This window comes from Triticum dicoccoides, chromosome 4B, assembly GCF_002162155.2.
Source record: "Triticum dicoccoides isolate Atlit2015 ecotype Zavitan chromosome 4B, WEW_v2.0, whole genome shotgun sequence".
Taxonomy (NCBI): domain Eukaryota; kingdom Viridiplantae; phylum Streptophyta; class Magnoliopsida; order Poales; family Poaceae; genus Triticum; species Triticum dicoccoides.
This window is the reverse complement of record NC_041387.1, coordinates 456,221,887-456,233,631: the sequence shown is the minus strand read 5'-3', so window position 1 is coordinate 456,233,631 and position 11,745 is coordinate 456,221,887. Positions and strand designations below refer to the sequence as shown.

Sequence of the window (11,745 nt, the reverse complement as noted above, 5' to 3'; positions counted from 1 at the left end):
AAAACAGCTTTCATCACTCCATTCGGGTGCTTCTGCTATATCACCATGCCGTTCGGCCTCAAGAATGCCGGAGCCACATTTATGCGAATGATTCAGAAGTGTCTACTCACTCAAATCAGTCGGAATGTGGAAGCTTATATGGATGATATCGTTGTCAAGTCGCGGAAAGGTTCCGACCTGCTCGCTGACCTCGCCGAAACATTTGCCAACCTCAGAAGGTATGATATCAAGCTCAATCCATCAAAGTGCACATTTGGAGTTCCTGGTGGCAAGTTACTCGGTTTTCTCGTTTCCGAACGGGGAATCGACGCTAACCCAGAGAAGATTGGCACTATTCTCCGAATGAAACGCCCTGTGCGAGTGCATGATGTCCAGAAGCTTACTGGATGCTTGGCCGCATTAAGTCGATTCATCTCACGACTCGGTGAAAAGGCATTACCTCTTTATCGACTGATGAAGAAGACAGACAAGTTCGAGTGGACTCCAGAAGCTGATGCAGCGTTTGCCGAGCTAAAAGCTCTGCTCTCCACCCAGCCGGTGCTTGCTGCTCCAATCAGCAAAGAGCCTCTGTTGCTCTATATCGCAGCCACAGGACAAGTCGTCAGTACTGTGCTAACGGTCGAGCGGGAAGAAGAAGGAAAAACTCTCAAAGTTCAGCGCCCAGTGTATTATTTGTCTGAAGTCTTGACTCCATCCAAGCAGAGATATCCTCATTATCAGAAGCTTGCGTATGGAATATACATGACCACAAAGAAGGTTGCTCATTATTTCTCTGATCATTCCATCACAGTCGTCAGCGACGCTCCACTATCAGAGATTTTGCACAACAGAGATGCAATTGGTCGAGTGGCCAAATGGGCGATTGAACTTCTTCCCCTTGATATCAAGTTTGAGGCAAAGAAAGCCATTAAGTCCCAGGCAATAGAAGATTTCCTTGCCGAGTGGATTGAACAGCAGCAGCCGACTGAAGTTCACTCGGAGCATTGGACCATGTTTTTTGATGGCTCTAAGATGTTGAATGGTTCCGGTGCTGGGGTTGTCCTGGTTTCCCCCAGAGGAGATAAGCTCAGATATGTGCTCCAGATTCACTTTGATTCCTCCAACAATGAGGCAGAATATGAAGCCCTCTTATATGGGTTGCGCATGGCCATTTCACTCGGCGTCCGCCGCCTGATGGTCTATGGCGACTCGGATTTGGTGGTCAATCAGGTGATGAAGGAATGGGACGTGAGAAGCCCAGCCATGACTGGATACTGCAGTGCAGTGAGGAAGCTGGAAAAGAAGTTCGAGGGGTTGGAGCTCCATCATATACCCCGACTGAAAAATCAAGCAGCTGATGATCTAGCAAAGATAGGTTCCAAGAGAGAAGCCATCCCGAGTGGTGTGTTCTTGGAGCATATACACACTCCGTCAGTCAAAGAAGATCCTTTCACCGAAGAAACTCCACAGCCCAAGAGTGCCACAGATCCGACTGAAGTTGAAGTCCCAGCGGTGGTCGACTTGATCATGGAGGTTTTGGTGGTCATTCCCGACTGGACGATTCCGTATGTCGCATATATCCTGAGGAAAGAGCTCCCGGAGGATGAGGAAGAGGCTCGACAGATCGTCCGTCGATCTAAGGCCTTTACCGTAATCAAAGGACAATTATACAGAGAAAGCGCGACTGGAGTTGGTCAGAAGTGCATAACACCAGAAGAAGGTCGACTCATCCTCAATGATATTCACTCGGGGACCTGTGGTCATCATGCGTCCTCTCGGACCATCGTGTCCAAAGCATACTGAGCCGGATTTTACTGGCCAAAAGCGAATGAGATGGCAAAAGAGATAGTGGATAAGTGCGAGGGATGTCAATTCTACTCGAGTATGTCCCACAAGCCTGCGTCGGCTCTGAAGACCATTCCACTCGTCTGGCCTTTCGCAGTATGGGGATTGGACATGGTCGGTCCTTTGAGAACAGGACGAAGTGGCTTCACGCATGTACTGGTGGCAGTCGACAAGTTCACCAAGTGGATCGAGGCTAAACCAATCAAGAGCCTTGACACCGGTACTGCTGTTAGCTTCATCAGGGAACTAATATTCAGATATGGAGTCCCACACAACATCATTACGGATAATGGGTCGAACTTTGACTCAGAGGAATTCAGAGCTTTCTGCAACTCCCAGGGCACACGGGTCGACTACGCTTCAGTCGCCCATCCGCAGTCGAATGGACAAGCAGAGCGAGCTAATGGACTGATTCTTAAGGGATTGAAGCCTCGACTAATGCGTGATCTCAAACACGCGGCTGGAGCTTGGGTCGACGAACTTCCCTCAGTACTCTGGGGACTGCGGACCACACCTAATCGGTCGACCGGAAGAACTCCATTCTTCTTGGTCTACGGAGCTGAAGCAGTCTTGCCGAGTGATCTTCTCCACAATGCTCCTCGAGTTGAAATCTACAACGAAGCAGAGGCTGAACAAGCGCGGCAAGACGCAGTCGACCTTTTAGAGAAAGAAAGGAGAGAGGAGAAAAAAAGAGAAGAAAAGAGAAGAAGAATTAAGCCCTCCTGGTATGAAGGATCCCTTAAAAAAAACCAGACTCCCACTCGGAGGCTTAGCTGCGAATCTGTTTCGCCTAAGTTATCAAAATCCTACCGAGTGGTAAGCCAGCCTTCCACTCGGGGGCTTAGCTGCAGCCCTGTGCTCGCCTAAGTTACGAAAATCCTACCGAGTGGTAAGCCAGCCTTACACTCGGGGGCTTAGCTGCAGCCCTGTGCTCGCCTAAGTTACAAAAATCCTACCGAGTGAGGAGCAACCCTCTCACTCGGGGGCTTAGCTGCAGCCCTGTGCTCGCCTAAGTTACAAAAATCCTACCGAGTGTAGAGCAACCCTCTCACTCGGAGGCTTAGCTGCAGTCCAAGCACTCGCCTAAGTTATCAAAATCCTACCGAGTGTAGAGCAACCCTCTCACTCGGGGGCTTAGCTGCAGTCCAAGCACTCGCCTAAGTTATCAAAATCCTACCGAGTGTAGAGCAACCCTCTCACTCGGGGGCTTAGCTGCAGTCCAAGCACTCGCCTAAGTTATCAAAATCCTACCGAGTGTAGAGCAACCCTCTCACTCGGAGGCTTAGCTGCAGTCCAAGCACTCGCCTAAGTTATCAAGATCCTACCGAGTGTAGAGCAACCCTCTCACTCGGAGGCTTAGCTGCAGTCCAAGCACTCGCCTAAGTTATCAAAATCCTGCCGAGTGAAGAGTAAACCTCTCACTCGGGGGCTTAGCTGCAGCCCAGTGCTCGCCTAAGTGGACTGAAGAATAAGTCGATTGCAGTAAAGGCGCCTTGCTTTGAACCTGCAAAAGACATTTCGGGCCAAAGGCAATCATATTCAAGCACCAAATTCAAGTTTGAATCGATATCTAAAGGAACCGAGAGTGCTCAGGCGTTAAGCCTGTTAAGGTTTATCGGTTACAATTCCACTCGGCATACCGAGGCAAATTTAAAAGCGTCGAGCCAGAAGAAGTTTTTTACCCCTCCTGTGGAGGGCTGGAGGGAGCAATGAATTCATCAAGGTCAATTCCGTCGGCGATCCGAGTGGCAGCTGCAAGGAAAGTTTCCATAAAGGACCTGAAGTCGTGCTTCTTGGTATTGGCCACCCGAAGGGCCGCCAGCTTCTCTTCTCGTGCATCCTTACAGTGGACTCGGGCAAGACACAGAGCAACATCTGCACCACACCGAGCCGAGGACTTCTTCCATTCCTGCACTCGACCAGGAATCGTGTTCAACCGGGCCATCAGCGATTCAAGGTCATTCTGAAGTGTCTCCTCAGGCCAAAGCGTCGAGTCGATGCGAGATGTGGCAGCCTTCAGCCTTGCGAGATAGTCCACGACAGCTGCAACACGGGACTCCAGTCGGAGAACATCCATGGCAACTTCATCGTTCACCGGAGAATTGACGGGGTCGAGGTTTGGCTCCAGCCGACTAGTTTCTTCTTCGAAGTTTTGACAAAATTCTGCAAGGGTGATCACTAAGTCAAGGAGATGGTCGAATGGAAAATCACAATTGGTAATGTATGCCAAGCATAGAGGTTTACCTTCAAGCATGAGAAACAGCTTCTTGGCAAGTCCACTCAGGAAGGCCTCCAGATCAGTTTTCTTCCCAGTCAATTTGGCGACTTGGTCGGTCAGGGCAGCTTTATCAGTTCTCAGTCGACTGACCTCCTTGTTGGCAATCCCAAGAGCAGCTTTCAGATTGGTATTGTCTTGTTCGAGCTTGGTGACTGAAGCTAACTTCTCGTCAGCAAGCTTGATCTTCTCAGCTAGCTCAAGGTCTTTCTTCTGTTGGGCCTCCCTTACCTTACCTGCAAGTTACAGCAAGATCAGATTTTGAAACAAGCAAGGGGAAAAGCAGTCATCAGGGTCTCACCAAACATACCTTCGGTCTCCTCCTTTGCCTTTGTCAGCTTCTCCTGAACCAGCTTCAAGCTCAGCTCGACTTGAGTATGCTTGTGTTCCAGCTCTGAGTAGCGAGCCACAAGATCACAAGAGTTCTGTGAAGAACCAATCGACTAAATGTCAAATATAATTCACTTCCGAGTGAAAAAGGGAAAACTCACGTTTCTAAGACTACAGCCGAATACAAGCATTCGACCGTAGTCTCGGGGACTACACCCAGTGGGTGCACTCAGCGTGCCCCCACTAATCCTGTTGAAGACAAAGTCGACCAGTCGACCCCAAAAAAAATGCGAGATGCATTCTCTAAGACTGTGATCAACTGCAAGCAGTCGACCACAGTCTCGGGGACTACACCCAGTGGGTGCACTCAGCGTGCCCCCACCGGTTTGTGAAATCCAGTCGACATAGTCGACTGACAGAAAAATTGACATCATAAAGCCTAAGGCCGACTGCCAGCAGTCGACCTTAGCCTTGGGGACTACACCCAGCGGGTGCACTCAGCGTGCCCCCGCTAATATGGAGCTCAATCGACAACACCCAGTGGGTGACTACTATAAATTCTGGAAAGGAAAAGTTTTTGGCAGCATATCCAACAGAACAAACGGTGGTCGACTGACCTGAACATTGCTTTGGAGGGCAGAACTGGCGTCATAAGCTGCCTGGCTCGCGTCCTGGATGGTCTTCAGCTGCTCCATCATGAGTCCCGCCTGGCGTATCGCCTCCTTCGCTGCGCCAGCTTGGTCCTCTGGGACGTGGTGCGTCGTGAAGAGGGAGGGCTGCTGAGCACTCGTCAGTGGATTTGCGAAGGACACCGTGTGTCGAGTGGTGTTCTCTTCCTCCACAGTCAGAATCTCGGGCGCCGTCACATCCTGAGGCACCTTGCTGGCGGACGTTTTCCGACTCCTCCTGCGCTTCAGCGGCTCTTCATCCTCATCATCATCAGGGAGATCGATAACAGTATTGGGTGGAGCTACAGACAAAGATCAGGATCAGAGATCGCGAGTCAGTCGACTAAGAACAGCGTTAAGAATACAGTACCTGGGTTCGAAGTTGCTGCGTCCTCCATCTCGTGATCATCAGCCCGGGCCGAGGTTTCAGAAGTAGCAGCACTGCAACTCCAAAGGATCAGTCGACTAACTTCAGTGTCGACCAGAGACAAAGTTCACACAAAATAAGAAAATATGAGCAGCACGGTTACCCTGATATGGTGGGGATGGACACCTTCATCTTCGGCAGGAGCTTGATCGGCTTCGACGAGGCCGCCCTGGGCTGCTTCGGCGCCTTTTCAGTCGGCACCGGAGAGGTGGTCCGAGGGCGCTTGGTCGACTGAGTGGCGGTCGCAACCCCCTTACCACGTTCGGTCGAAGGGTCGTGGACAAGCTTCGACCGCCTTTCTGAGCGCAGTGGTACGACCTCCTCCTCCTCTTCTTCCTCGTCCTCGACGTCATCTTCATCACCGTCATCATCATCATCGTCGTCATCATCCTCTGCAACATCCGAGTCCCATTCCTCCTCTTCCTGGCTCTCGCCCCCGCTCGCCTCGCCCTCCTCAGTCGAAGCTTGTGCCCCATTGGGCATCGAGTACAGCTCGGTGAGGGCCTAGCAGATGTCCAGACAAGGATCAGTCGACCAGTCGGCAGGGTAAACAGAAATGAATGCGACAAAGAGCGCAGTGGAGAGCAGGGCAAGTGTACCTTGTTTGGGTCGCTGTTGTGGTCGAGTGGAGGAATCCTTCTGGCTCCGCGTGGGTTATCCTTATTTCCGGTAACGGCTACCATCCATCTTTCCAGAGTGACGTCGTCGACTGCTTCCGGATGGACTCTAGTCTCGTCTTCGGTCCCACAGTACAACCACATGCAGTGGCTCCGGAACTGAAGGGGCTGGATGCGACGCCTGAGGAAGACCTCCAGGAGGTCCATGCCCGTCACTCCCTCCCGAACCAACTGCACCACGCGCTCCATCAACATCTTCACGTCAGCTTTCTCCTCCAGAATCAGCTTCAGAGGGGAGGGCTTGTTCACTCGGTCCATGGTAAACGGAGGGAGTCCACTCGACTGCCCTGGCGTCGACTGGACCTGGCAGTAGAACCAAGTCGACTGCCAGCCTCTGACGGACTCGGGAAAGGTCATGGGCGGGAAGGTGCTCTTATTCCTCACCTGGATCCCCAGACCCCCACACATTTGGACGACTCGGGTTCTCTCATCACCTGGGCTCGCCTTCTTCACGGTCTGAGAGCGACACGTGAATATATGTTTGAACAAACCCCAGTGCGGTCGACAGCCCAAGAAACCCTCACACATGGACACGAATGCAGCAAGATAGGCAATGGAGTTTGGGGTAAAGTGGTGAAGCTGCGCTCCGAAGAAATTCAAGAAGCCACGGAAGAAAATACTCGGCGGCAAGGAAAACCCACGATCAACATGAGTAGCCAAAAGCACACACTCACCCTCTTTTGGCTGAGGCTGCCACTCCTTCCCCGGAAGCCTCGCAGCTCCGTGAGGGATCAAGCCCTCGTTGGCCATGTCGAGGAGGTCCTTCTCTGTGATGGTCGACTGGATCCAGTCTCCTTGGACCCAGCCCTTCGGCAGACGGGATCTGGACGAGGACCCTCCGCGGCTGGTGGATCTCCCCTTCGCCTTCTCCGACGCCGACGCCTTCTTTGCGCGCTCCATCGCCGCCGTCTTCTCCTTGGCCATGGTCGCCGGCGAGATGCGCGAAGGGAAGTGGTGCGGGGGCGAGAGCGAGCACGCTGGGCGGAGAAGAAGGAGGCAGAGAGAGGGAGAGAATGCTGAGGCACAGCACAGAAATCCTCACCGGGCACATTTATAAGGTCCCTTCCGAGTGGATGACAGGTGGGCCCGTCGATCTAATCATATCTGGGAGCAGTTATGCAGACTGGATACGTGGCGAAAAAGGCGGCGCGGAGATCGAGGCGTCTATGACCCGTCCCATCCGAACGCCGCGGTCCGCCCCGCTTCGCGCGCGTCCCCAAATTTCGCATCCCGCGGAATCCGCGAACAACAAATCAGTCTGTCAGACGCGGTGTTTCCGGCGATCCGTCGCTCGGAGATCGTCGAAGCCCGAGAGATCACTCGACGCAAAAATAGAATGGATCGAGTCGACTGAAGGCAAATTGCTCCCTGTCAACGAAGAGATTCTTTGGTCCAGGACAACGCACGACCAGGGCACAAAGGTTAATCGGAAACGACATCAACTCCTTCCTCACTCGAAGCCTCAATCCATTCGGGGGCTAATGATGGGGTTATGTACCTAGGGTAGGGTCATGGACCTGATCTAAGTACCTTACCCAAGGACACCCTTAGAAGAAGTCGCCTTCCAGTCGACCAACGAGGGACACACTCGACTGGCTTGAAGGACTCGACCACGAAGACTCACTCGACCACAAGAAGGTCAAGAGGCACTCTGCACTGCAACGGCCTATAATCAAGTAGACTTTATGATAGTAAAGGCACTTTATGTGGGGCGTTACCAGTAACGCCCCAGACTTAACTCACCTTAAACCCTCTCCTACGTGGGCTGGCTGGGGTCCTGGCGCACTCTATATAAGCCACCCCCCTCCACAGGCAGAAGGGTTCGGCATCTTGTAACTCATATACTCATAATCCACTCGACCGCCTCCGGGCTCCGAGACGTAGGGCTGTTACTTCCTCCGAGAAGGGCCTGAACTCGTACATCCTTTGTGCTTACAACCTCTCCATAGCTAGGACCTTGCCTCTCCATACCCACCCCCCACTCTACTGTCAGGCTTAGAACCACGACACCCGCCGCTCGCGCCGATGCTCCCAAGAGAGAAACGACACCGTAGTACTGCCATCGTCCCATCTGGAAGACCAGATCCTAGGGTTTTCCCCGAAGCAGCACGAGTGGGTCGACAACAGTTACACGACGATGCCTTCATCCAGGTAATGGCGCAAAACGCCGCCATCGCCCGCCAACAGCTCGGTTTTTACCGGCAACTATGTCTCCCCGACTCGTAACCGAGACTAGATGACGAATCTCGAGATCCGACCACCAAGCCGTAGGCCGACCACCTCTGGCGGAAGAGATGACCACCACCGTTGGCTGCACCGGCCAGAACAGATCTGACCGGAGGTGCCGCCAACGCGACCACCAGGCCCTCCACGCCGCCGTCGCCGCCGATCCAAAGGCAGATGGCGCGCCGCCGCCGCCGCCCGAACAGGGTTGGCTGCCGCGCCTGCCAACTCGCCGATGCTCCCAAGAGAGAAATGGCACCGTAGTACCGCCATCGCCCGACCTGGAAGACCAGATCCTAGGGTTTTCCCCGAAGCAGCATGAGTGGGTCTACAGCTGTTACACGACGATGCCTTCATCAAGGTAACGGCGCAAAACGCCACCATCGCCCGCCAACGGCTCGGTTTTCACCGGCAACTATGTCTCCCCGACTCGTAGCCGAGACTAGATGGCGAATCTCGTGATCCGACCACCCAGCCGCAGGCCGTCCACCTTTGGCGTAAGAGATGATCGCCACCGCTGGCTGCACCGGCCAGAACAGATCTGACCCGAGGTGCCGCCGACGCGACCACCAGGCCCTCCACGCCGCCGCCGCCGATCCAAAGGCAGATGGCGCGCCGCAGCCATCGCCGTCGTGCCGATCGGATCGGGCGCGTCTCCATACGATTCGGGGCCCCGCACAACCCCAGAGACGCGGGAGAGAGGCGATGTCCTCCGTCACCGCCGTCAGCCCCGGGCTTAGGCCGGCGGCGGAGGAAGGGGAGGAGGGAGTGCGCGCCGGTGTTTATATTGATGACACGGTCATACTATTCTTCCTCGTGCCGCTGTTGCCGACTGGAGACCCGAGGTACATGAACCTGACGCATGTAGCAACCTAAAATCGTATTGGATAGATATGGATTTTTTTTTCTTTTTGGAAAGGGGATTACCCAGCCTCTGCATCATAGGATGCACACAGCCATATAGATATGGATTTGTATGCATGTGAAATTGCCAAGGTGTAGTTCCGATGCCTGCCATTCAGATTTTTCGTATCTCAAACATGCTAGTGTCTTAATGCATAAAACTTATTTAGCCAAAACTGGTTGAAAAGCTGGAATATCATAATACAGCGTAATGCCGGATGCGGTACCTTGATCAGAATTATTGGACATGTTTGGAAATTGGATTATTACAAGAAACTGAAAAGCTAGTGTCGTGGCTGAACGAAATGAGAAAATCATTTGTCAAGTAGGAAAACACTATAGTGCATTTAACTCTGGGCCTCCACCTCACATTGTGAGTTTCATATTGGTTCTGTAAAACTGGTTTCCAGTTTTGCTTGGTAGGAATTTTTTAGAATTCTTAAATAAAGTACCGACCAAAATGGGAGAGTGGGTGTAATGAATCGGACTTGTTTTACTTGTTGCAAGTGCTGATAAATACTCTTGCTTCTCACAGATAGAGAATATTTTGTGTTGGCTATTTGATCGGTTAATGCTTACTGTTATGTGAAAATAAAATTTAGGTTTGTAATAATATCTCATACTATATTGCTGCTGTTTAGTTCCAGCTCCAACAGCGTGAAGAAAATTTACCCCATTGACAGTCCAATTAAGAAAAGAAAGTCACAGTATGACCTCAGTGACACAAGGCTGTCATCGCTGAAATACAAGTTTCAGGACCGACCAACTTCACAGGAGGATGAGACTGCAAGAACAGAAAGCTTAGGAGGTGATGACATTTTCGTCAACAAGAACTGTAATGTGGACATGGTCAATGCTTACAAGGGGTTGGACTCGTGTGAGAATACTCAAAGCCTTTTAGGTGGTTGCATCGAAGTCGACTCCATAAATGGAATCGAGAACCAGTCTATGAGAAAACGGGCATCTGCATCCAGCAGCTCAAGCAACAACATTTCATCGGACACTTACAGTTCTTTTCATAGCTATGGCACCAAAGAGACTGACAGCTGGGTGAGGCCACACCTGGAGCATGATGGCTCAGGTTTGCTGCTGCAAGCATACGATGATGACATTGAGAAAATCTGCGCTGTGATGAATGAGCTAGCAGGTGGTGGTGTCGATGGTTCTGCTGATCGTATCATGGATGAGACGCTTTACTCGAATGGCGTCGATGATTTCATGATTCTGCCAGCAGGCAAGAATGGTAAGCACTCGCGCATATATTTCTGCTTGCATCTGTTTGCTGCCTATATGTGAATACTATTATACTAACACTGTGCATGTGGCAACCAAAATCAGGGGAGAAGAAGAAGCAGCTAACCATCGACCAAGAATTCGAGCAGTACTTCTCAAAACTCATGCTTTAGCGTGATCGTAACAGAGAATTTGCTGCCTTGAAGTGTTGAAAAATGTTCTGCGTCCTAACCTATCATGAATGAGCAAATGCCAGTCGAGGCTACCATTGGAGTCAATTCTGTATTTCTTAACCTAAGTCTTGACACTGCAATGTACATATATGTTTCCTTTTCAAAGCCGTACCTTGAGTGACCATCGACTCCTGGCTTCAAATCTGCCGTGTTTGTGTATATCTTATGAATAATGAAAAATCTGGAATTCTAAGCAGCGTGTTCCTTTCATCTGCTGGTGTTCTGAATGGATCTGTAAGGAAGCCATATTCCAGAATTGGATGTTGAACTATAGATTATGCTATTGGTGATCATCCGCCTGCCTAGACTTGTTGCGAGTGAAAATAGCAGTTACTAGGAAATTATTTGGAAGGTTGAAATGTGTCAATCTTGAATTCTTGACGACATGGCCTATTTGGGAGCGTGCATACCAGCCAGTGTCTTTTATGTCACCATGTATGATGCAGAGTTGTCCTTCGGGAGGGAGAAGGCCAATTTGGCTCCCGGGCTCTGCACCCGCGCCGACGAAAAAAAATCGAAACAAATACTAGAAAAGTTCAACTTTTTTTTTTTGTGTAGTAGATAATTTGATGCGTGAGGTTCGCTGAAAATTTCAACTCGTTTGGACATTTGAGCATCTCTCGGCAAAAAAGACAAAATCGGGTCTGTAAAAAAGTGTATTGTTCATGAACTGTTTTGACCCAATTTGTCTTTTTTGCCGAGAGCTGCTCAAATGTTCAAATGAGTTAAAATTTACAGCGGACCTCACGCATCAAATTATCTACTACACAAAAAAATATTGGACTTTTTTGAATTTTTCTAGTATTTGTTTTGATTTTTTTTCCTGAGCGGGAGCATTTGAGCCCGGGCTCAGACGCGGGTCTTCCTTCGGGAGGGCGAAACCCTAGCTGCCATTGTCCCCACCCTCCTTGTCCTCTCGGCATTCTTTTTTGAGAATTCTCGCACCGTTTAT

General features: G+C 51.1%; 1 protein-coding gene across 2 annotated transcripts in view; it reads left to right on the top strand.

Moving 5' to 3' along the window:
* Positions 1 to 11,003, top strand: part of LOC119290839 — a 15,692-nt gene extending 4,689 nt beyond the window's left edge. Inside the window, exons 2-3 of one of the 2 annotated variants that reach the window (XM_037569489.1) lie at positions 9,975 to 10,570; positions 10,666 to 11,003. In XM_037569489.1, the coding sequence (XP_037425386.1) occupies positions 9,975 to 10,570; positions 10,666 to 10,733 (664 nt within the window). In that variant the 3' untranslated portion in view covers positions 10,734 to 11,003. Of the gene's footprint in view, positions 1 to 9,968; positions 10,571 to 10,665 lie in introns of both variants that reach the window. The other variant, XM_037569488.1, reaches the window with a different exon arrangement.
* Positions 11,004 to 11,745: the final 742 nt, after the last annotated feature.